The following is a 26509-nucleotide window of genomic DNA, read 5'->3' as shown; positions in this document are numbered from 1 at the left end:
AATCCTCCTAGTAACCCAAAGAAGTAGATACTATTGTCCCCATTTTCAAACAAGACTGAGGCAGCTAGTAAGCTTATCAGGGGGTCCCACACAAGTAGTCTGTCTCTACAGGCAGTGTTCTTAACCTTGTCATTCATTGATTACAGATTGAGCTAAGTGCTAAATAGTGGGGAAATCCCCCCATGACTCTATGAAAGCAAATGAAAGACTTAGATTGACTTAGGTTTTCCTCAGGATGCAACACTTGAGCTCAGACCTAAGCATGACTGGTGAAGTGAATAGGGGTGGAGTGGGACAAATGCCTGTGGCAGGTGGGAACATAGCTTGTAAAGGCCCTGAAAGAAGGCGGGAGTGACTGGAGCCAGGGGTGCAGGAGAGAGTAGGATGCCTAAGGCTGGAGAGGTGCTCTGGGGCCCACACAGGGCCTCCTAGGCTCTGTTAAGGATTTTGCTCATGTTTCTAAGAGCAGAGAGAAACCATCTAAGAATTGAGTAATTTGGGTAAATTTAGGACAGATTGGAATGGTACAGGCGGGCTTGGTTGGCCATGGAAGCATTCCAGGGTAGAGTTGGTGGTAGATTGAAGAGGAGAGGCCAGATGCAATGGCTCATACCTGTAATCCCAGTACTGTGGATGGCTGAGGCAGGAGGATAACTTGAGTCCAGGAGTTCGAGACTAGCCTGGGCAACAAAGTGAGACCCCATCTGATATGGTTTGGCCATGTCCCCACCCAAATCTCATCTTGAATTGCAGCTCCTGTTAATTCCCATGTGTTGTGGGAGGGACCCAGTGGGAGATAATTGAATCGTAGGTGAGGCTTCTCCCGTACTATTCTTGTGATAATGAATAAGTCTCATGCGATCTGATGTTTTTATGAGGGGTTTTGCTTTTGCTTGGCTCTCATTCTCTCTTGTCTGCCACCATATGAGACATGCTTTTCGGCCGGCGCTGTGGCTCATGCCTGTAATCCTAGTGCTTTGGGAGGCCGAGGTGGGTAAATCACGAGATCAGGAGATTGAGACCAGCCTGGCCAACATGGTGAAACCCCGTCTGTACTAAAAATAAAAAAATTAGCCTGGTGTGGTGTCGTGCACCTGTAGTCCCAGCTACTTGGGAGCCTGAGGCAGGAGAATCGCTTGAACCCGGGAGGTGGAGGTTGCAGTGAGCTGAGATTGCGCTACTGCACTCCAGCCTGGGTGACAGAGCGAGGTGATTGTGAGGCCTCCCCAGCCATGCGGAACTGTGAATCCATTAAACCTCTTTTTCTTTATAAATTACTCAGTCTTAGGCATGTCTTTATCAGCAGCATGAGAATGGACTAATATACCATCTTTACAAAAAATAGGAAAAAAAAAAAAGATTCAACAGGAGGGCTGGTGGGCCAAGAGGTATAGAGAAGGAAGTAGATACCAGAGTCATGTACGAGGGGGCAAATTTGGCAGGATTTGGTGGTAGGTTGTACTTGAGAATGATAAAGGATGGGGGTGTCCAACCCATGAGATGGGAACATGGGCAAGGACTGGACTGGAGAGAGACAGGGTGGTAGAGTGTGATTTTAGTCCTGGAATGCTGAAGTTGACAGGCAAGTACTTTTTTCCCATAGTGATAACATAAATTCTCCAGAGGGGGACATGTGTGAAATAAAGTAATTGTGAGGTTGAGAAATGGTTGCTCACTGTGTTTATCAATTATGTTAGCCAGGAGTTACCTCCTAAACTCATTTTACTGATTCAGTAAGCGAGAGCTTAGCCTTGGTACTATTTGTTTTCCTTTCTTACTGTTTGTCTGCTTATGGTTGGTTGCAAGAAAATCGTGTTGTATATTATCCCCTGCTTTCTCTATTAGTTAATAGCCTTCCCCTTTTGTAGTAAAGTAATAGGCTTTTTCCTGTTCAAATATTTTAGGCTTGTTTTTTGTTTTGATTGTGCATGCCTGTGTGTTTTGATTCTCTTAATTTGTTTCTTTATTTATTTCTGTTTGTTGTCTCCAAGAGAAACAATAGAAGAGGTGGCTTTATATTTTTAGTTCTCTTTCTGTCAGATGACAGCTTGATTAGGATTTTTTGGGTGGGCTGTTGGAACACATGGCTAAAATATGTTGCATTATTGTCTGAATTTAATTATCATCCTTACCGTGTCTGTCCTAGCTAACAGTGAGTTGGCAGTATTGTTGTAGGGAATGGCAACAGGGTCTCATTAGCACATGCCTGTGACATAATAAGAAATATATATTTGGTCTCTGCCCCTGGTTCCTGGCACAGAGCTCCTAAAACCCTTGTAATTTCCTGAACCACAGGGATGTTAGGAGCATCTTTTGTTCTAATATTTGATCTTTGGCTCTAGTTCCTGACACAGAGCTCCGAAAGCCCTTGGAATTTCCTGGGTGATAGGACCATCTTTTGTTCTAATGAGTCCACTCTTGATGGGCTCCTAGATAGCTTCAGGATGGAGTATGGTTACCAGAAACACCAAGCCATGATTAGAAATTTGGAACTCCTTCCACCTCCATTTTCCAGAGGGGTGAGAAGAGCTGGAGATTGAATTAATAATTCATTATGTTTATGTGATGAAGCCTCCATAAAAATCTCTAAAGGGCTGAGCTAAAAAAATCTATATCCTATGGAAATTCTAGTGGGAAAGCCATACAATATACCAATAACAAATAAGTAATATAGTATCATTTACACATTGTAAATCTAAAGAAGAAAGTAAATAGGATGATATGATAGAGAGTAATTGTTTGGATGAAGGGTATTTTGGATAATGTGTTTGAAAAATTTTCTCTGAGGCCGGGTGTGGTGGCTCACACCTGTAATCCCAGCACTTTGGGAGGCCAAGGTGGGTGGATCACGTGAGATCAGGAGTTCAAGACCATTCTGGCCAACATGGTGAAACCCTGTCTCTACTAAAAATCCAAAAATTAGCTGGGCGTGGGGGCAGGTGCCTGTAATCCCAGCTACTTAGGAGGCTGAGGCAGGAGAATTGCATGAACTGGGAGGCGGAGGTTGCAGTGAGCTGAGATCGCGCCGTTGCACTCCAGCCTGGGCGACAAGAGTGAAACCGTCTCAAAAAAAAAAAAAAAAATTTTTTTTTTCTCTCTGGAGATACTCGACTAAAGGCATCAGGATGAGCCAGCCATATGAAATGCAAGTAGAAAATGTATTCCAGAATTCCAGGTTAAGGAAACAGCAATTATAAAGTCAAACATGTCATGAAATGAAGTTTTTAGAGGTAGGCAGGAGCCAGATTACATGAAGCTATGGGCCATGATTATGGTTTGGATTTTAAAATACAATGAGATGGGGCCAGACACGGTGACTCATGCCTATAATCCTAGTGCTTTGAGAGACTAAGGCAGGAAGATTGCTTGAGGCCAGGAGTTCGCGACCAGCCTGGATGACGTAAGTAGACCCCCGTCTCTATAAAAAATGAAAAAAGTTAGCCGGTCGTGGTGGCATTTGCCTATGGTCCAGCTACTCGGGAGGCTGAGGTGGGAGGATCACTTGAGCCTAGGAGGTCGAGGCTGCAGTGAGCTGTGGTTGCACCACTGCATTCCAGCCTGGGCCATATAGTGAGACCCTGTCTCAAAAAAAAAAAACCAATGAGAAGATTGTACAACTTTGTGAATTATACACTTTAAAAAGTGAATTTTATGGTATGTGAGTTATGTTTCAATAAAACAGTTGTTAATTAAAAAATCTCTAAAGTGTAGTTTGGAGGCCTTCTGGGTTTGTGAACATGTTCATGTGCTGGGACCCTTCCAGACCTTGCCCTCTGTACACCTTCATCTGGCTGCCTATCACTATCTTTTATCATTATCTTTTTTTTTTTTTTTTTTAAAGATGGAGTCCTGCTCTATTGCCCAGGCTGGAGTGCAGTGGTGCAATCACAGCTCACTGCAAACCTTTGCCTCCCAAATTCAAGCAATTCTCCTTCCTCAGCCTCCCAAGTAGCTGGAATTATAGGTGTCCCCCACCATTCCTGGCTAACTTTTTGTATTTTTAGTAGAGGCAGGGTTTCACCATGTTGACCAGGCTGGTTTCGAACTCCTGACCTCGGGTGATCCGCCCACCTCGGCCTCCCAAAGTGCTGGAATTACAGGCGTGAGCCGCTGCACCTTATAATAAACGAGCAAATGTAAGTGTTTCCTTGAGTTCTGTGAGAGCCGTTATAGCAAATTACTGAACCTGAGGAGGGGATTGGGAAACCCCTGATTTATAGCCAAGTCAGACGGAAATGTGGGTAACCTGGAAATCAACTACCTGTAATTGGCATCTGAAGTAGGGGAGAGTCTTGTGGTACTGAGCCCTTAACATGTGGGGTCTGCACTAACTCCAGGCAGTCATTGTCATCATTGAATAGAGGATACCCACTTGGTGTCTGGAGAGCTGGAGAATTGCTTAGTGTTAGGGAAAAATTCACACATTTGGTATCGTAAGTGAAGTATAAGAGCTGTAATACAGAAAAAGAGTGCTTTTCTTCCATAATGCCCTTTTGTTCAAGACGTTTTATTGGTAGAATAAACAAATTGTCTAGGGGTTATTAAAATAAAGATTGGCCAGGCGCAGTGTCTCACGCCTGTAATCCTAGCGCTTTGGGAGACCGAGGCAGGCGGATCATGAGGTCAGGAGTTTGAGACCAGCCTGGCCAATGTGGTGAAAACCCGTCTGTACTAAAAGTACAAAACTTAGCTGGGCGTGGTGGCAGGTGCCTGTAATCCCAGCTACTCAGGAGGCTGAGGCAGGAGAATCACTTGAACCTGGGAGGCAGAGGTTGCAGTGAGCCAAAATCATGCCATTGCACTCTAGCCTGGGCTACAGAGCGAGACTCTGTCTCAAAAAAAAAAAAAGAACGAAAAGGATTAAGAGAAGACGTAGGCCTAGTATAACTGTTGCCAATAAGTTCTTTTCCTCCATCAGTCAGTTTTATCCTTAATACTTTTAGTATTTCCTAAGTCTTTCAATCAGCAAATATTTATTGGGGATTTTTTTTTTTCTACATTACACTGCTGAGGGGAAGCAAAAACACAAAAGCACAAAGGTTTAATTCCAAGTTCTTAGGCTGAGTAGGAGGGAAACCTGTAAGTTATATACCCGAAATTCAAGTTAGTCTTCAACTGCTGCTGGACTCCACTGATCCTCCTACTTCAGTTACCAGAGTAGCTGGGACTATAGGTATTTACCACCATGCCTGGCTCTAAGATTAGCTTTTAATTTCTATTTTATATCCCTATGTACTGTTTGAAAAATTTTTATAAGCATTACAGATTTCTTTGTAATAATAATAAGCAGAAAAGATTCAACAAATATTGTCATAGGCCAGAAACAGAATAGATTATTTCTATTCATTTTAAGAAAGGGGACTTTGGGGCCAGGCACGCCTGTAATCCCAGCACTTGGGAGGCCAAGGCAGGTGGAGCACCTCACCTAAGGTCAGGAGTTCAAGACCATCCTGACCAACATGGTGAAATCCCGTCTCTACTAAAAATACAAATATTAGCCAGGTGTGGTGACAAGCACCTATAATCCCAGCTAGTTGGGAGTCTGAGGCAGGAGAATCACTTAAACCTGGGAGGCGGAGGTTGCAGTGAGCCGAGATTGTGCCATTGCGCTGCAACCTGGGCGACAAGAGCGAAACTCTGTCTCAAAGAAAAAACAAAACAAAAAAGGAAGGGGACTTTTGGCTGTATGCAGTGGCTCATGCCTGTAATCCGAACACTTTGGGAGTCCCAAGTGGGTGGATCACTTGAGCCCAGGCATTCGACACCAGTCTGGGCAATATGGCAAAACCCCGTTTCCATAAAAAAAAAAAAAAATACAAAAATCAGGTGTAGTGGCACACACCTGTAGTCCCAGCTACTGGGGAGGCTGAGATGGGAGGATCACTTGAGCCGTGGAGTTCCAGGCTGCAGTGAACTGTGATTGCTCCACTGCACACTCCAGCCTTGGTGATAGAGTTGAGACCCTATCTCAAAATAAAAAAAGGGGTGTGGAACTTTTAAACTGCATATGTCCAATTATAATAAATGTTGATCAAGTGCCCACATGTGCTGGGTGCTGGCATTTCTATGAACGCAGAGAGATGGGGAAGAGTGGCCATTCCAGACAGTATGTAGCGTGGTGATGCAGAAAAGGGTGAAACATCGTTGGGGAATTGTAGATATCCTCGTTTGGCCAGAGAAATAGGATATGGGTACAGAAGTCATGGAGCCAAGTTACCAATGACCTGGAATGTTAGGCTAAGAATTGATCATTTTTTTCAGTAAGGAATTAGGAAATGATCAAATAATTTTAATAAGGAGAGTGAAAGATCAAAGTAATGAATCTAGGGCCACATGCAGTAAACCTGTTATTAATAATCCAATCATAGGAGGAGAAGAAAAGAAATTCTTTGATAGGAAGAGGTCACAAGGCTTCCTCATAGAGTAGCGAACACTCTTGGAGATGCCACATTTTAATCCTGCATTGCTCTGTGTTTAAGTGAAAATGAAAGCTAGTGATTCTTAGCCTCAGGTAACTGCTTTTGAACTCTTACTGCCAGGGAGGACTCCTGGAGTCAACATTTTAGACCAACTTTTGGGAAATGACCTTGCTGAGACTTAGTAGCCATGGTAGTTTCATAATGAGCTTTAAAATGAAAATCCACACCCTTTAATTAGCTTAATTCAATTGGCTTTCAGTTCAGTTCCCTTCTGGCTAAGGATATGAGTTGCCTGCTCACAAAAGCAGACTGAATCAGAACAAACTCAGGGATTAAATGTATTTTTATGGTAATGACACCTAGAGAAAAATCTTTGCCTTCTGTGCCTCATTTCTCAAATTCAGGCAAATATTTTTCAAGGATGATAAGCAAGAATACTCATGTGGGCCTGAATAAAATTCACTGACCACATTTTCCTGCATCATGTATGTATATTTGCCTGGAAAATCAAGATAATTTCTCATTCTCTATTCCCTGAGCATTTTCACAGAAATTCATCATTGTAGTAGATTGTATTATTCTCTTTATTTCTTTGCTTTTTCTATCCCTAACATCTGCTGATTGAAAGGTCCTATTCTCCACATGCCATTCTAAGAAGAGTTTTATTAAGTCGCTATAAGCACGTGGCTCTCAATTATTTTTTCCCCGATGGGTCAGCCTTTGAAAGAACAAAAGTTTCCTTATCCTGCCATAGGGTGAGCTATTTGGCGCTGGTTCCCATTGAATACTGCCATTCAGGGATAAAGCAGTATGAAAATGTGAGAAAAGTGTGTCAGGGGATAAATGGAATGGTGCATACGAAACCATTTAATTGAGCTGCTACAAAGGTGTTTAATTGCACCTGGGACGTCTTTGTTTGCCATTAAGCAAAGGGTCTTTATTGCATTTAGAGGGTTCTGATTTCCAGGATGAAGAGGCATTCTCTAAGTTCGAACAATGAGTTAAAAGCCGTGCAGATTCCTTTCCAAATCTTTTTTTCTGAAGATTTCATTTGTGCACTGTCTCATTTGCTAACAACTGGAGAATACCTGTGGGGATTTGTTCTGGCTGCCCCTCTTAGTGTTTTTTCCCTTGTTTTATTAGAGTTTGATCAGATTAGGACAGAGGTAACTTCAACTTTTCCTTACAAAAGTTTTGATTATTTTAAATTCAAGTTTATGTCTCTGAGGAGCATCAAGGGCATGTTCCTCAGTTTGCTGTCCGATTAGGTGCTCCATTTGAACAATCCAGTTAGAGCCCTGATTTTGCTGCCACTTTTCTCAGCTAGAAAAGTTCATAGTCCCAGGTTGCTTAGTATAAGACCCCTTTTGTCTAGTATCACGTGCAAATGAAATGACCCCTCATCTTGTTTGGAACTAGCTCAAAATGGCTGAGGTTTCCAGGTGGGCATGGATTGGTAGGACTCTGTAGGCACACAATGGTCTTTTTACACTCAGTTTCCCGCTGCATTTCACCTCTTCTGAGGTTGTTGAGTTGTGCTCCTCCTTCCTGCCATAACTCCCCTCAAATCAGTGCATACTCTCTCTCCTGGACCTGATAATATTGCTGATTAGTTTCTTTTTTACTGCTTATCATCTAGATGGGGAAAAATCTCTCTTGGTCCCTTAAAAATAAGGAAGGGACCAAGAGAGATTTGTTTTTGTTGTTTGTTTCCATTTTGAATGTCTGCTCTCTTGCTAGGAATGGATAGGGCCCTCTCTGCTTTTACATGTGACCTTGATTAGTGTACAGCGTGTGAATATAACTTGATCCTGGAATCACAAAAACGTATTCTCTAGTTTTTTTCTATTAAGATACAAAATTAGCCTTTGATGCTTTTTTCTTGGTAGGTGGCAATACATGTTTAAAAGTTATTCTCTTATCTTCTGATACTAGGGGACAAAACAATGAAAACATTTCTCAGAGATTCTAGGAGATTTGGTATAGTTTTGAATTATAGGACAAAATTGTGGTGCTCTGGAATTATTTCATTGAGAGAAATTTATATAAGACAGGAATGACTCTCAAAAGCCTGAATTATCCAGTTGGCTTATCAGAACTCAATTTAGTTCAGTTCGCAATTATTGAACACCCTATAAAGTGTAAATCAGTAGGCTATAACTAATTTAAATTGGTAATACATAAAAAATGGAATGGACTAAAAAGGAAAAAAATTCCTGTGAGGTTTGGTGCATCTTTAATCTCTAATCAGTCGCAATATTTAGTAGGCAGTTGTAAACACCACAAAATTCCATTTATACTGCTAGGCCTTCTTCTAATTCTTCAACCAGAGCTCTTGTCTACTTCAAAATTTTTCTAGAACTTAAATTAGATGTTATACTTTTACATATATTGCAGGCCAAATACCAACAATTTCAATTCACTATGACTATGTAGATTAATAAGGGAGACTAAAGTCCAAGGAAAACAATGTAGTAGAAGGTAGAACAGACAACTTTAAGAGAAAGGACTGTGAACTCGTAAAGGTATATTTGCTTCAATATAGTAAAATATAACAACCACAATAATAATTAAAAACATTATTATTAGGTTAGGTGTGGTGCCTTACACTTGTAATTCCAGCACTTCGGGAGACCAACATGGGAAGATCACTTGAGTCCAGGAGTTCAAGACCAGCCTGGGCAACATAGTCAGACGTCATCTCTACTAAATCTAAAAAAGAAGACAAAACATTTATTATTATTACTATTATTATTGAGATGGAGTCTCACTCTGTTGCCCAGGCACAATCTCGGTTCACTGCAATCTCTCCCTCCCAGGTTCAAGCGATTCTCCTGCCTTAGCCTCCTGAGTAGCTGGGATTGCAGGTGCCTGCCACCATGCCCAGCTAATTTTTGTAGTTTTAGTAGAGATGGGGTTTCACCATGTTGGCCACACTGGTTTCGAAATCCTGACCTTGTGATCTGCCTGCCTCGGCTTCCTAAAGTGCTGGGATTACAGGCGTGAGCCCCCATGCCCAGCCCAAAACATTATTATTATTTCAGAAAATATTTATTTAAGGCCTACTCTGGGCCAAGCTTTTCTAGGCACTTGGGACATATCACAGACGAAGCATCTTTGCCTGTGTTGTGGTGCTTAAATTCTATTGAGAGGTGAATGAGACATTAACAATAAACTTACTGTATGAGTAATTTACCTGGAATGTTAAAAGAGATAAGTAGGAAAAAAGAATAGAGCAGGACAAGAGGGATCGGGAGTTGGGGGTGTTACAGTTTTAGATCGGACAGTCAGGGTAGACCTCTTAGATGAGGTGTTGTCTGTGCCAGGATTTGAAGGAGGTGAGGGAATTCGCCTGTGGATAACTGTAGAAAGAACGTTTCCAGAAGAAAGAACAGCTGGTGCCAAAGCCTAAGGTGGGAATGGGTCTGGGGAGTTTGAGGAAAACAGGGGGCCAGAGTGGTTGGGGCAGAATTAGCAAGTGGGAAGCAGGGAAGGGCAGATAGTGCTGGGGCTTGTAGCCATTATGAGGAGTGAAGAGAGGAGCCCTTGCAGGGTTTTGAGCAAAGGAGTTTCCTGATCTGAGTGAACATTTTAGCAACATCACTCTGCCTGCTCTGCTGAGCATAATATTTTGGGGCAAAGCTGGAAGGAAGATCTGTTAGGAATCTGTCGCAGTAACCCAGGTGGAGGTGATGGTGACTTGGGCCAGGGTGGTGGTGATGGAGGTGGTGGGAAGTGGTCATATCCTGAATATATTGTGAAGGTGGACCTAACAGGATATCTGGAGGCATAGATATGAAACGTGAAAGAAAGGACGGAGCAACCTTGATGAAAGAGGAAAATCAGGAGTCTGGGTCCTGGAAGCAGGAGAGGAGAGTGATCATCTGTATCAGATGCTGCTGATGGGTCCAGCAGGATGAAGGTTGAGAACAAACCATTGGTTTTAGCGGGAGTGGGTCATCGAGGACCTTGATTCAAGTGACCATGTTGAGAAAGCTATTTCAGCTGAATGGCAGGGACTTGGTTGGTATGGGTGCAGTTAAGAGTGAGGGAGGAGAAGACCTGGAGACAGTAAACACAAACTCTTTGAGGAATTTTGCCACAAAAGAGCAGACAAATGAAGCGATGGCTGGTGGGGATCTGGCGTCAAGAGAGGTTTGTTTTTGGGTGGGAGAATTAACAGTATGGCTGTATACTCATGGGAATTGTCTAAGAGAGTAGGGGAAGAGGATACAGAAGAGGCAGGAACAGCATGTTCTTGTGTTGGAGCACAGGGATGGGATATAGTGGACAAGTGAAAGGACTGGCTTTAGAGCTGAGCAAAGCTAGTTCATCTGTGCTGACAGGTTGGAGGCAGAGCACTTTTGCAGGCTGTTAGATGAGGGGGTGGGAAGCAAGGTCTCAGCTGAGTTTAATGATGTGGGGGAGGTATTGGACGTTTGTGGAAGAAGAAAAGGGGTGAAGTTGCCATCTGGGGAGGGGCAGAGGGCCATACAGTGTGATTACTGGGCAGCGTTTAGGGTCCACTGGGGGCGCTGGTGAGATCAGTGAGCACTGTTCAGTGGGTTTCTCCAGCCACATTCAGCAACCTGTTTGTAGGATGAAGTGCACAGAGTAGTCATGAAGTGTCAAAGTGAATAGAACAAAATAGGTGAAATGCAAGGAGTGTTGGTAATAATTGATCATGGAACTTAAAATGTTTAAGAATGAAACGTAGGGCATCCTGGGGTTGAGGGACACTGAAAAACTGGCAGAGTCAATGGCTTGAAGTTGTCGATGAACTGAAAGGATTGTTGGAGTTGGGGCACTAGAACGAGTGAACTGATTGGAGATGCATGAACTTGAGATCATGGAGGAGTTGTTATTAGTAATAACAAAGTCTGGAGTATGACCATGACAACAAAGTGGTTGACGCAGGGCAGAAGACAAGTGTATTGGAGAGGAGGAATTCGAGAAGCTGAGGGGCCAGGACATTGGAAAGTTCGTTGCTGTGTATATTGAAATTGCCAAGAATAAGGCCAGGTATGATGGCTCATGCCTGTAATCCCAGCACTTTGGGAGGTGAGTTGGGAGGATTGCTTGAGCCTAAGAGTTTGAGAACAGCCTGGGTAACATGGTGACACCCATCTCTACAAAAAATTAAAAAAATTAGCTGGACATGGCAGTACACACCTGTAGTCCCAGCTACTTGGGACCCTGGGAGGGCAAGGCTGCAGTAAGCCATGATCACGCCCCTGCACTCCATCTTGATCAGCAGAGTGAGACCCTGTCTAAAAATAAGTAAATAAGAAAGTGCTACGAGTTAGACAGGAGTTCTATTGGACAGAGTGACAGTGGAGAAGGAGCAGAGAGGGTGGGAAATGATAGAGGTAGGTAACAATTATGATAGCAAGGATAGTGTGATGACATGAGACTCAAAGCTAGGGGATTTCAGGGACAAAGAGGGTAGAGGATGAACTGGAGGTGGCCACGAGGAGCGAGGAAACAGTGGTACGAGGGCTGCAAGAGAAAGCAAAGCCGCCACTTGAGAGGGCTGCAGGGGAAGCGGTATTCTCAAAGGAGGGCCAGGTTTCCATGAGAGCAGCAAGGCAAAGCCTCAGCACCAGAGAGGGTATTGGGCACGGAGGGGATTTTGCTGATGGCGCACCACAGATTTCTTCATCATTGGAAACATTTTAGAACTTAAGGAGAGGTGGGAGATGAGAAAAGTTGGGGGGATATGCAGAGTCTTTTGGGAATTAGAGAGAAATAAATGAGAGGGACCTGAGAGTCTAGAGTGCATGTGCGTGTGTGTGCATGTGTGCATGTATATACATATGTGCTTATGTGTGTGTTTGCATGCATGCACGTGAGTGTGTGCATGTGTGCATGCATTGGCTGATATAAGCAAGGATAAAGGGTATAGTGAGATGAGGCCCGGTGAACTTGAGGTTGATGGTGGCAAGGCCGTAAGCATTGGGCACAGGATGCAATGGGTGTCTGGGCCTATGCTTATCCCTGCCCATCCAGGTGAGGAGGCCTGGGGAGATGGAAGCTCAGTTCATGAGTGCAGGGCTAACCCTTAACCTCGGTGTCAAGAATGTCTGCTGAAAATCGGGGTAGAGGGCTAGAGGAGGCATGGTGTCAGTGTGGGGCCCACTCCTGCTCAGAGGGGCAAGAAGGGCTGTACTCTGAGGGTTCAGGTCTTCCCTATGACTCCTACCTGGGTTTTTTTTTTCTTTTTTCTTTTTGAGACGAAGTCACACATCGTTACCCAGGCTAGAGTACAGTGGCACGATCTCAGCTCACTGCAACCTCTGCCTCCTGGGTTCAAATGATTCTCCTGTCTCAGCCTCCTGAGTAGCTGGGCCTACTCGGGCATGTGCCACCACGCCCGGCTAATTTTTGCATTTTTATTAGAGATGGGGTTTCCCCATGTTGCTCAGACTGGTCTCGAACTCTTGACCTCAGGTGATCCACCGGCCTTGGCCTCCCAAAGTGTTGAGATTACAGGCGTGAACCACCATATCCAACCCCTACGTGTTTAGTAAGAGTAATAGCCAGCACTTCTTATGTGCCAGAGTCTATGCTAATCACTTTAAGTGAATCATTAGATTCTCATAACAATCTCTAGAGACAAATGCCTATTACTTTTTTATTAAACAGACACGGCTCAAGGTCACACAGCTACTCCATAACAGAAACAGGATTTGAACTCAGTTCTCTCTGACTAATTACAGCTCATTTACAGTTAATTCAGTGGCAATATATTCTCCGTGATAAATGTTAAGAATAAACCGTAATGATTTTATGTGCCATTTAAAACATCTTCTTATATTCTGGGGTCATCTTTACTGAGTGGTTTTGGCTTAAACTTAAAGTCTTTGTGGGTTAGGAACTCCTGTTGCTGTTCACAGTTCTTTGTACAGTACTGTCAAGGTGGTATAGGGTCTCAGTTGTTTTTTCTTTTTTCTTTTTTTTAAATGAGACAGAGTCTTACTCTGTTGACCAGGCTGCAGTGCAGGGGCATGATCACGACTTATGCAGCCTTGAGTTCCCGGGCTCAAACCATCTTCCCCACCTCACAGGTTCATGCCACCACGCCTAGCTAATTTTTGTATTTTTTGTAAAGATGAGATTTCTCTATGTTGCCCAGGCTGGTCTCGAACTCCTGAGCTCAAACAATCTGCTTACCTTGGCCTCCCAAGTGCTGGGATTACAGGTGTGAACCACAGCACCGTGGTCCTAATTCTTTAGTCAGTAAAAAATATTAAAAACCATTGTCTCGTCAACAAACCCATGGTTTTTAAAAAAATATCCTATCAACATGCTTTTAAAAACACTACTTGGACAAACATCTACAATTTAGACTAAATCCTGGAAAGTTTGTAAGCTTGTGAAACACAGGCACACACCCAGTGTGACAGACCTCTGAAGCTCTGATATGTGCAGGAGGTTTCTGAGGCTTCTGGTTTTATAACTGCTGCTGTTCCTTCTTTGGTAGCTGAACAGGAAGACACCCAGAAGAAGGCCTTCACGTGCTGGATAAACTCACAGTTAGCCAGGGTAAGCAAACAAAGACCAAATTAGGTTATAAATCTGTTTGTTACTCCCCCATACTCCTTCTATTTTGACCCCAAGGAGGCCATTAAAAAATGGTACTGGTGATGACAGGGAAAAGGTTGTGGAATGTCTTTTCTTGAAAGAAGATGTTTTAAAAGTTATCTTGATCTTGTTTTGATTTATTTGTTACTCTTTCTCGCACAGACAAAAAAGTACTTTTGTTGAGGATATGGGACAGTGCTATAAAATATTTAATCACATCTCTTCAAGTGAAATAATAGTAATACTGATTTGCATATAATGAATGTTATATATTAGAAACTGTCCTGAAGTCTTTAAAAGTAATGATTGTGACAACTCCTGACAAATGATTTCACGACATCCCTATAAGATAGATAGTAATATACCTGTTTAAAGGTCAAGGAAACTTCAGTGCAGAGAAGGGATGTGACTTGCATGTGGTCACATAGCTTAGAAGTGATAGTGCTGGGATATGAACCCAGACAATCTGGACTCGGCAGCCTTGATCATAATCACGGTGCCATCCTACCACACTGATGCTGAGTGTCTAGAGTAACCTAGATACATGATGAATGAGCCTCTTCTCACAGACCACGCACACTGTTTTCTCTCTGTTCATTTCAACATGATGCTTGTAATTCTAAGAAAGGGTAAATACATAAGCAGGTTACTCCAGAAATGTAATCTACTCTCCAGATGAGTCACTAGTGACTGATTCTAAACGTCTTTAATGCCGCTTGTGTGCTCAGGTTTTAAGCTCTTAGTGAAAGCTCCATGCATAAAGGGTGTTGTGTTACTGGAAATTTGCCATAAGATAATTTAAATTTGCTACTTTTCTTATGTTTTGATATGAATCTTTGCATGTTCTTTCTCATTCTCTTAATTAAGAGGAAAGTCATTACTGAATTTTAGTTTTTCACAAAGCACATTTATGAGATCCTTAAAGGTATGGTTTTTGGACCACAGTTTGAATGATTATTTTTCTTGTGACCTTCTGCAGCACACTTCTCCCTCAGTTATATCCGACCTATTTACAGACATTAAAAAGGGGCATGTCCTCCTGGATCTGCTAGAAGTACTTTCTGGGCAACAGTTGGTAAGATTTTTAAATGATACTGAGAGACTTTCTGTTGATTTAAAAAATATATATTTCATTTTTTGTGAGTAATATATTTGCTTGAATTTCACAGCCTCGGGATAAAGGATCTAATACATTCCAGTGTAGAATCAATATAGAACATGCTTTGACATTCCTAAGAAACCGATCAGTAAGTGTAAATTTTACTTAAAAATTCACAGGCGAGATTAATGCTCTGGAATATTTCCTCCTTTTAACCTGCATTTCTTGTTTTCCAGATTAAGCTAATAAATATTCATGTTACTGATATCATTGATGGAAACCCATCCATTATCCTTGGCCTAATTTGGACAATTATCCTGCACTTTCATGTAAGTAGTTTGATGATATAAAAATTATTTCTACCCTACCACAGTATAAAATAAATGTAATGCAATAAATTCAGTCCTGAGCATCTCCTATAAATAGGACCTCTAGAAATCTTGAACAGGTAGAAAATAATAGCAGAACTTTTGCCATTTCTGTTATTGTTTTTTTTTTTTCCCTGGAGACAGAGTCTCTCTCTGTCAACCAGGCTGGAGTGCAGTGGCACAGTCTCAGCTCACTGTAACCTCTGCTTCCTGAATTCAAGTGATTCTCCTGTCTCAGCCTCCTGAGTAGCTGGGACTTCAGGCGCATGCCACCGTGTCCAGCTAATGTTCATATTTTTTTTCTTTTTTTTTTTTGAGGTGGAGTTTTGTTCTTGTTGCCCAGACTGGAGTGCAGTGGTGCGATGTTGGCTCACTGCAACCTCCACCTCCCGGGTTCAAGTGATTATTCTGCCTCAGCCTCCTGAGTAGCTGGAATTGCAGACATGCACCACCACGCCCAGCTAATTTTGTATTTTTAGTAGAGACGAGGTTTCTCCATGTCGGTCTAGCTGGTCTCGAACTCCTGACCTCAGGTGATCCACCCACCTCTGCCTCCCAAAGTGCTGAGATTACAGGTGTGAGCCACTGTGCCCGGTCTAATTTTTGTATATTTTGTAGGGACGGGGTTTTACCATGTTGGCCAGGTATGGTCTCACATTCCTGACCCCAGGTGATCTGCCTGCCTTGGCCTCCCAAAGTGCTGGGATTACAGGCCTGAGCCACCGTGCCTGCCCTGTTGCTGTTTTTCAATTGAAAGTTGAATGCTGAATTATCATGATATCCTGCATTATTCATAATATCAGCACCAGTCTGAACAGAACCTGCCATGGTAAATGTTTGCTTCTTATTGTTTGTTTACTATGGCAGAGGAGAGAGTAGAAAGCTTCTGGAGTAAATGCTTGAAATCTAGCCACTGAATTTTTTAAAGCCTCCACATTTTGGGGACCCCTGTCCTATCTGACTATGAATAATCCCACAACATCCAGTTCTATCCCAAGACTGAGTTGTAGATTCATTTCGTTTCACAGATAGTTTTGACACTTACTATATGCCAGCTCTTATGCGAGGACATCAAGATTTTGTGATAGTTATAGTTCTGACTTTATAAAACATCTGATTGATAAATATGTTTTTTCAGGCCTGGAATTCTGACATAGCGCAGGGTGTCTGCACTACCTAAAAAGTTGCATTTTCTGTATTTCCATAATTATTTTAAAAATAACTTGGGAACAATACTTATTTTAGAAAAACTAGAAAATAGCATAACTAACATATAAAATTTAAAACATGCAGAGACAGACTATATATTATTTCTGGATACATGCATTTGTAATTACAGTGGAATAATATGCATGAGGATGATGAAAACTAAATTTAAGATTGTGCGTTTTTTTTCTGGGAAAGGATAAAATGGGATTGGAGAGAGAAAGAGGCTTAAATTGTATCTGTGTTTTATTTCTTTTTTTTTAAAATGATTTATTTTATTTTATTTTTTTGAGATGGAGTCTTGCTCTGTCGCCCAGGCTGGAGTGCAGTGGCGTGATCCCAGCTCACTGCAACCTCCGTCTCCTGGGTTCAAGAGATTCTCCTGCCTCAGCCTCCTGAGTAGCTGGGATTAACAGGTGTGCGCCACCATGCCCAGCTAATTTTTGTATTTTTAGTAGAGACAGGGTTTCTCCATGTTGCTCAGGCTGGTCTTGAACTCCTGACCTTGTGATCCGCCTGCCTCGGGCTCCCAAAGTGCTGGGATTATAGGCGTGAGCCACCACGCCCTGCCTGTGTTTTATTTCTTTAAGAAAATCTAAACCAAATGTGATAAAATGTTAAAATTTGATAGTTCATGGTCATGTATTATTTTTTCCTATAGTTTTCTGGTATTTGAAGTATAATTAAAAATTTTAATACAGATAGTAAAATTATAATCTACCACTCACTATAGCTGCTATAAATAATTTAGTGTATAGTCTTTATGATATATACAGCAAGAATTAATGTATCTTCATATGTATATATTTTAACAAAATGGGGTCATGTTATCCATACTGTTTTCAGCATGCTCTGTTGAACGGCTTTCTGAATATATATATATATATGTGTATATGTGTGTGTGTATATGTATATGGAGGCATGACGTTTGTTGTAAAGTACTGTATTTCACTAATGGATAGTCAGAAAGCTCATGATCATTTGTAATTATAGGTAATTTCAGATAAGAATGCCTTTAAGATAAAACCTTTGCTATACAATCTTAATTATTTCCATGGGCCAAATTCTTAGAAGTGGCATTGTGCCATAGCTTTTTTTTTTGAGACAGAGTGTCACTCTGTTGCCCAGACTGGAGTGCAGTGGCAGGATCTTGACTCACTGCAACCTCCACCTCCTGGGTGCAATTGATTCTTCTGCCTCAGCCTCCCAAGTAGCTGGGACTACAGGCGTGCACCACCACAACTGGCTAATTTTTGTATTTTTAGGAGATGGGGTTTCACCATATTGGCCAGGCTGGTCTTGAACTCCTGACCTTGTGATCTGCCTGCCTTGGCCTCTCAAAAGTGCTGGGATTACAGGCGTGAGCCACCGTGCTGAACTTAAAGCTTGCTTATTGATTGATTGATTGATTGATTGATTGAGACTGCTCTGTTGCCGAGGCTGGAGTGCAGTGGCGTGATTTTGGCTCACTGCAATCTCCACCTCCTGGGTTCAAGTGATTCTCATGCCTCAGTCCCCTGAGTAGCTGGGATTACAGGTGCCAACCACCATGCCTGGCTAATTTTTGTAGTTTTAGTAGAGACGGGATTTCACCATGTTGGCCAGGCTGGTCTTGAACTCCTGACCTGAAATGATTCACCCGCCTCAGTCTCCCAAAGTACTGGGATTATAGACGTGAGCCACCACACTTGGCCTTTTTTTTTTTTTAATTAAAAAATTTTAAGTAAACTTTTGTCGATGTATATGTAACACACACAGATAAAAATGAACAGGACTTAAGTATAGAGTTTGATGAATATTTATAAAGGAAACACACCCATATAATCACCCTGCCAGATAAAAATATAGAACTTTGCCAGCATCCCTAAGTGCCCCAGGTCCTTCTCCCAATCACTGCCCTCCTTTCCTAAAGGTAAGCACCACTTTGAGCCCTATGGATAAGTGTAGAGTCTTTAACACCATACAAATGGAATTATAAATGTCTTCTCTTATGTACACTATGTACTCTTTTGTGTTTGACTTATTTCATTTTATATCATGTCTGTAAGATTTACCTTACCGTAGCAAGTATCAGTAAGTCTTTCTTGTTCATTGTTGTGCATGAATATACAATTGTATGAATATACCATAACATATTTACCATTGTATTGTTGGTGCACATTTCTCTTGCTGCCAGTTTTTTTGTTTGTTTTTGGTTTTGTTCTGTTTTGTTTTTTGAGATGGAGTCTCACTCTGTCACCCTGGCTGTAGTGCAGTGGGGCACGATCTTGGCTCACTGCAACTTCTGCCTCCTGGGTTCAAGCGATTCCCTGGCCTCAGCCGCCTGAGTAGCTGGAATTATAGGTGTGTGCCACCATGCCCAGCTAATTCTGTATTTTTACTAGAGATGGGGTTTCACAGTGTTGGCCAGGCTGGTCTCAAACTCCTGACCTCGGGTGATTAGCCCACCTCGGCCTTCCACAGTGCTGGGATTACGGGCATGAGCCACCACACGTGACCTGTTGCCAGTTTTTAGCTACTATGAATAAAGCTGTTTGGAACATTCTTGTATCTACCTTGTATAAATTCTCATTTCCATCCTGTATCTATCTAGGAACGGAGCTGATGGTGTCAGAGCATATGATCTTTAGCTTTAGTATATACTGCCAAACAGTTAATCAAAGTAGTTCTTCCAATTTATACTCACCAGAATTTCTTGCTACAATCTCTGCTGCTAATACTTGGCATTTAAAATTTATTATTTAAGCCTTGATGTTATGTGTAATGATTTATAGATGTTTTAAAATACATTCTAGGCTAGATGCGGTGGCTCATGTCTATAATCCCAGCACTTTGATAGGCTGAGGCAGGAGCATTGCTTGATCCCAGAAGCTTCCTACTCTCTCCTCTGCCATAGTAAACAATACCAGCCTGGGCAACATAAGGAGACCCCATCTCTACAAAAATAAAAATAAAAATAATTAGCTGGGAATGGTGGTACCTGCCTGTGGTCCCAGCTTCTCTGGAGACTGAAGTGGGAGAAGCACTTGAGTCTAGGAAATTGAGACTGCAGTGAGCCATGATTGTGCTACTGCACTCTAGCCTGGGCAACAGAGCAAGACCCTGTCTCCCAAAAACACACACATGTATACTGGAGATGTAGATATAGATGAATACACATATACACATATACTGAAGATCATATATACGTATGGAGATCACATATACATATATAATATATGTTTATAATATATAATATATGAATATATTATATAAAAATGTAAATGTATATATTATATAATACATAATATATATATTATATTTTATATAATATAAAACATATATGTATATGTGATCTCCAGTATATACATTATATATATTCTACAAAGAACTTTTGTCCAGTATATATAATATATATACTGTAATATATAACTTTTGTCCAGTATATATTATATACTGTAATATATAATATTGTAATACTATTTTATAATATAAAATACATACTATAATATAACATGTATTACAGTATAATATAATAGTGGACAAAAGTTTTCTGTAGAATATATGTAAATTGCAAATAATTCTGACTCTGTGGCTTGCTTTTTCAATCTTTTAATGAGGAAGCATTCATAATTTTAATATAGTTTGAATTTATCAACTTCTTTTGTGGCTTATACTTTTATATTCCTTTTTTTTTTTTTTTTTTTTGAGACGGAGTCCTGCTCTGTTGCCCAGGCTGGAGTGCAGTGGCACAATCTTGGCTCACTGCAGCGTCCACCTCCTGGGTTCAAGTGATTCTCCTGCCTCAGCCTCCTGAGTATCTGGGACTACAGGTGTACACAACAAGGCGTAGCCAATTTTTGTGTTTTTAGTAGAGATGGGGTTTCACCATGTTGGTCAGGCTGGTCTTGAACTCCTGAACTCAGGTGGTCCACCTGCCTTGGCCTCCCAAAGCGCTGGGATTACAGTTGTGAACCACCACGCCTGGCCTGTTATATTCTTTAAAGACCTCTTTTTACTATGAAGGTATTCTCTTACATTATTTTCTAGAACAGTTTTGTCCAATAGGATTTTCTGCAATGATGGAACTGTTCCATAGCTATATTGTACAAAACAGTGACTACTAGCAACCTCTGCCTCCTGGGTTCAAGCCACTTGTGGCTATTGAACACTTGAGATGTGGCTAGTGTGGCAGAGGAAATGAATTATTCAGTTAATTTAATTTAAATCTCACATGTGCCTAGTGACTGTCATACTGGACAGCCCAGTTCTGAAAATGTAATTGTTTTAAATTCTATATTTAGCTCTACAGTCTTTCAAGAATGAATTGATTTTGTATGCTGTGTTGAAACAATCGAAATTTACTTTTTTCCATATGGCTATCCAGTTGACTCAACAGTTTATTGAAAAGCTCACCATGTTCCTACTGTGCTGTAGTGTCACCTTCACACGTGAAGTCGACATGAAGTCGCCCTATATGTGAGGCTCTATTTTCAAATGACCTATTTTCTTTCATCACTTCTCTTTGCACCAGTACTATACTTTGTAATTTTGGTAACTATATAGTAAGTCTTGATATCTGATAGTGTAAGTTGTCCAACTTGTTCTTTAAGAAAATCTTCATTATTCTTTGCTTTTTGCATTTTTATATACATTTTATAAATACATATGCACACACACGCACATTCTCACACACACACACTCCTGCTGGGATTTTTATTAGGATTACATGGCATGTATAAAATGTTTCAGAAAAAAATTGACATTTAAAAAATACTGCATCTTTCAATCTATGAGTATAACGTTTTAATTATTCTGTTTAAAATATTTTCTAATTTTCATTTCTATTTCTCATTTGACCCATGGGCCATATAAAAATATATTGCTTAGGCCGCGTGTGGTGGCTCGCGCCCATAATCCCAGCACTTTGGGAGGCTGAGGCAGGCGGATCATGAAGTCAGGAGTTCGAGACCACCCTGACTGACATGGTGAAACCCTGTCTCTACCAAAAATACAAAAATTAGCCGGGCGTGGTGATATGCACCTGTAATCCCAGCTACTCAGGAGGCTGAGACAGGAGAATCACTTGAACCTGGGAGGCGGAGGTTGCAGTGAGCCGAGATTGTACCACTGCACTCCAGCCTGGGCGACAGAGCGAGACTCCATCTAAAAAAAAAAAAAAATATATATATATATATATATATATATATATATATACATACATATACATATACATATATATATATTTATCTTAATTTCTGAATATTTGGAGATTTTATCTGTTATATCTTTGCTGCTGACTAGAATTTCAGTGTGGTTAGAGAACATACTCTGAATGAGTTCAGTCTTTCAAAATTGCTGCAGCTTGATTTATGGTGCAGCATGGTCAGTTTCAGTAAATGTCCTGTACGCTTGTGAAAGCAATGTTGGTGTAGTGCTTACTGGATCAATGCTGATCAGATCAAGTTTGTTAATTGTGTTGTTGACATCGCCCTCCAAAAAAATTGAGCCAATTTGTACATTTACTAACAATATAAGAATATCTAGTTTCTTATACTTTGACGATCGCTGGATATTGCCTTTACATTTATTTTGCCTGTATAATATAGTAAATATAGTAAAAGCTATCCTTTTGCTGCATATCTTTAAATTTCTTAAGTTACTAATGCAATTGTTTTTCGTAGATTTAATGGCAGTTTTATTTGTTTCCTCTGGACTTGTCTATCCATGTGTTTGACTATCTTTTTTTTGATGTGTACATTTGTCCTTAATGGATGCATTTCACTTGATCCAGTCTCTCAAGGTACTCTAGACTAGGAGCTCAATTTGGTTCAGTTAAATTCGTTTGACAGGCGTTAAGCTACAGTGAAGTGCTCCATAAGTACTTCAGGGGGATGCATCGATGAGAGACATCCCTCAGTGTGGGGCAGCATGCCTGGGTGAGTGTAAGGAATGACCCAAGTCATACCTTAGGAAGCAAAAGTGCAGCCCTCGTGGCAGATGCTGTTATTCAAGGATTTGCCCAGTATTCATTTCACCAGGAGTAAACTACGACTGTCATAGGATGCTTTTTAGGTCTTATTTTGGCCCAATGCTGGTAACTTATGCTTTTATAAACATTAAGTCTTACTTTGCCTTCCTTAGATTGAGAAGCTTGCCCAGACTCTTCCTTGCAGTTACAATCAGCCTTCCCTGGATGATGTGAGCGTGGTTGATTCTTCTCCTACCTCAAGTCCTCCAGCTAAGAAATGCTCCAAAGTACAAGCAAGATGGCAGATGTCTGCAAAAAAGGCCCTTCTTTTGTGGGCTCAGGAACAATGCGCCACGTAAGTAGTTTGCTATGATCCTAAGAGACACACAGGGCAACTGTATCAACCAACACCACCTCACCACCCAAACACCTCCCTCACTTAAAATGAAAATTCTCACTATCCCCCTTCCTCTCAGTGCTTCTTCCATATGTGGAAGCCCGAGAGCTCAGCCACGTTTGGTTTCAAAGGCTGGAAGGTAGTATCACCTGGGTAAACTAACTCATTCCCACCTGCTGTGTTTAGGGGGCATATTATTACATGGAAATAAAGTGGTATTTAAGTGCCAGGCACGATGGCTCACTCCTATAATCCCAGCACTTTGGGAGGCTGAGGCGGGCAGATCATTTGAGGTCAGGTGTTCGAGATCAGCCTGGCTAACATGGTGAAACCCCGTCTCTATGAAAAATTAGCCTGGTATGGTGGCATGTGCCTGTAATCCCAGCTACTTGGGAGGCTGAGGCAGGAGAATTGCTTGAACCTGGGAGGTGGAGGTTGTGGTGAGCCGAAATCACGCCATTTCACTGCAGCCTGGGAAACAAGAGCGAAACTCTGTCTCACACACACACACACACACACACACACACACACACACACACACAAAACTTATCTCTTGAAGATGTATGTGAGTATATTAAGAGACCTCAGAGTTTAGGAACATAGCTCAATTAGGAAGCAGAGACCAGACAGTATACATTTTGAGACAGGGTCTCACTTTGTCACCCAGGATGGACTGCAGTGGTTTGATGATGGCTCACTACAGCCTTGACCTCCCAGGCTCAATTGATCCTTCCACCTTAGCCTCTTGAGTAGCTGGGACTGCAGGTACACACCACCATGTCTGGCTAATTTTTGTATGTTTTGTAGAGATGGGGTTTTGCCATGTTGCCCTGGCTGGCTTCAAACTTCTGAGCAAAAGCAATTCACCTGCCTCCATCTCTGAAAGTGCTGGGATTACAGGTGTGAGCTACCACACCAGGCTGGAGTATGCATTTTTAAAAATTGGGGATAATGAAGGAAAGTTAGTGCTCATATCTTGTTTTTCTTTTAAAGAAAGAAAAATGTTTTCTGCTCTTGGGAGACAATTTACTTTTCCATTTTAACCAATGTCTGAGCTGGAGCTTAGGAAAAATAAGGACTGTAGATGCAGGAGATCTCTCTACTAGAACTGTAGAGTTCACAGGGCATTTCTTGTCACATCATAGCATTGTTAGGTAAATAGGGTCATAAATATGTTGCTAAGCCCTTCAAATGCAGGACTTCAGAGTAAGTCCTTCCTGTTGAAAGGCCAAGATAGAGCTGAATTTCTGCCTTCAGCCTTACTTTTCTTTTTTTGATAGGGAGTTTCGCTCTTGTCGCCCAGGCTGGAGTGCAGTGGCAGGATCTCAGCTCACTGCAACCTCCACCTCCTGAGTTCAAGCAATTCTCCTGCCTCAGCCTCCCGAGTAGCTGGCATTACAGGTGTGCACCACCATGCCCAGCTGATTTTGTATTTTTAGTAGAGATGAGGTTTCATCAGGTTGGCCCAGGTTGGTTTCAAACTCCTGACCTCAGGTGATCTGCCCACCTCAGCCTCCCAAAGTGCTGGGATTACAGGGGTGAACCACTGTTCCCGGCCCAGCCTTACTTTTCTTTAGTTGTCATTCATTCTTTATATTTTATGACAGCCATAAACATACATAACCTTATATAGAGGTTTAAAGTATATTAAATGAACTGTTTCTTGAATCTCCTAGAGATAATTGTACTCCAGTTTTCTAAATTTTAAAAATCCCAAACAGTATTTGTGAAAACCATTATTGTGTCTACTCAGATTTATTTCATTTATGCATAAATAACCTTAAAGTCCTTTCAAAGCCCCAAATATTTTACCACAGTTTATCTTTTCTTCACGTCTCCCCATCTTTCTTAGTTTTCAGCTATAGAGCTTATGCTAAGCTTATTAAAATGTAGCACCTCTTCTTAAGTAATTCATCATGGGTTTATCCTAGTTTTGGCCATCATTGGTGGTATTATATAACTTTTATTTCAATACCCTGTGTTTTATTATTTCAATATTTGTGTTTTATTTCAATAAGACTCTTTTGTATGTAATATGTTGTATTTTCTCATTTGTGAAACAGATGAATCAGGCCCCATTCTCCACATCTAAATGAGTGTAGGTTCTGCTAACCAGGAGCCTAATTCCACCCTCTCTCAGGTCTGGCAGCAGCATCTTTATGGCATTGGCTTTGGCTCATCAGTGCAGAGCTGACCCACACAGTATTGGGTACCGTGCCTGCCAGTCAGTGCAGTGCTGGTTCAGTACTCAAGGTGTTGAGGTCTGGCCCTGCCCTCAGCTGCAGCCACCATCCCTTTAGTTATTATTAGGTTGGTGCAAAAGTGATTGCGGTTTTTGCCATTACTTTTAATTACTTAAAAGTAATTGCATTACTTTTGCCATAGCATTACAATTTGCCATTACTTTTGCACCCACCTAATAGTTTAGCTTAGTCTTGCACGTTCTAAAGTCAGAGTACCTGGATTTGAAGTGCTGGTGCCCTGTACTTTCTAACTGGTGACTTTGAACACCTAATCTCTTTGTGTTCCAATTTCTTCAGTCATAAAATGTGAACAACAGTAATATGTCATAGGTTGTTATATGCATGATAAGAATTAATTTTTTTAAAGCATTTAGAACAGTTTCTGGGTAGAGTAGATACCACAGACATATTTGTTAGACAACACAAAAATCACTGACTGCTATGTAGTTTATTACAGTCATAGTTTTAAACTTTTTTCCCCTAAGTGAACAGGAAAACCCAGGTCATCTGGAGCAGACCTGTTTCCTGAGTAGCTTTTATCATTTGATTCATACCTTAAAATAGTCTATTGAATTTCTTCCTGCTTTTTATGGGATATGAAAGGACACGATAGTTGTTCTAGAATATATCCCAAATGTTGCAGGCAACTATACCCTTTTGCAAAACTTTCACTGATCCCTTATGAAGCACGGAGTAGTGATGGAGTGATTTTTTTAAAAATATGTGTCTTAAGCCCTGATTATATGCCAGGCATTGTTTGGGGAATGAGTCTACAGTGGTGAACAAGAAAGGCAAAGCCCTTGCTCTCAAAGGCTTGCATCCTGATGGGGAAAGCAGGAATCATCATGAAGAAATATGATAATTACAGTTGGCAAGCAAATTATGAAGGACTTTTGATATGGTCAAGAAGGTTGAGGGCAGGGAGAGTGTCTCCTTTAGTGCAGGTGGTAAGACAGGGCTTTGCTGCAGAGAGACTTTGACTCCTCAAGTGGAGGCTTTATGAAGATGTATGAGAAGGAGCATCCAAGGACAGTGACTAGGAGGGTGGCTTTGAGAAACAGGAACGAGGCTGGTGACTGTAACTCTGTAAGAGAGGGGAGATACAAAGATGAGAAAAGCAGGCAGGGGCCAAATCACATAGGGTCTGTAGACCAGGGTGAGAGATGTTATTCTAAATACAATGGCTAGCTAATGATATAGATAGATAGATAGATAGATAGATAGATAGATAGATAGATAGATA

The 26509-nt window shown here is 41.4% G+C and overlaps 1 protein-coding gene across 2 annotated transcripts in view; it reads left to right on the top strand.

The window, feature by feature from the left end:
* Window positions 1–26509, top strand: part of SYNE2 (spectrin repeat containing nuclear envelope protein 2) — a 380145-nt gene that overhangs the window by 75291 nt on the left and 278345 nt on the right. For both annotated transcript variants that reach the window (XM_023232104.2, XM_023232093.3), the window contains exons 3-7: window positions 13903–13964; window positions 14983–15078; window positions 15173–15250; window positions 15339–15431; window positions 22800–22981. In XM_023232104.2, the coding sequence (XP_023087872.2) occupies window positions 13903–13964; window positions 14983–15078; window positions 15173–15250; window positions 15339–15431; window positions 22800–22981 (511 nt within the window). The remainder of the gene's footprint in view (window positions 1–13902; window positions 13965–14982; window positions 15079–15172; window positions 15251–15338; window positions 15432–22799; window positions 22982–26509) is intronic.

The sequence above is a fragment of the Piliocolobus tephrosceles genome, chromosome 6 (assembly GCF_002776525.5).
Source record: "Piliocolobus tephrosceles isolate RC106 chromosome 6, ASM277652v3, whole genome shotgun sequence".
NCBI lineage: Eukaryota > Metazoa > Chordata > Mammalia > Primates > Cercopithecidae > Piliocolobus > Piliocolobus tephrosceles.
Note: the sequence above shows the minus strand (reverse complement) of the source record. Positions and strands in the feature narration are given on the sequence as shown.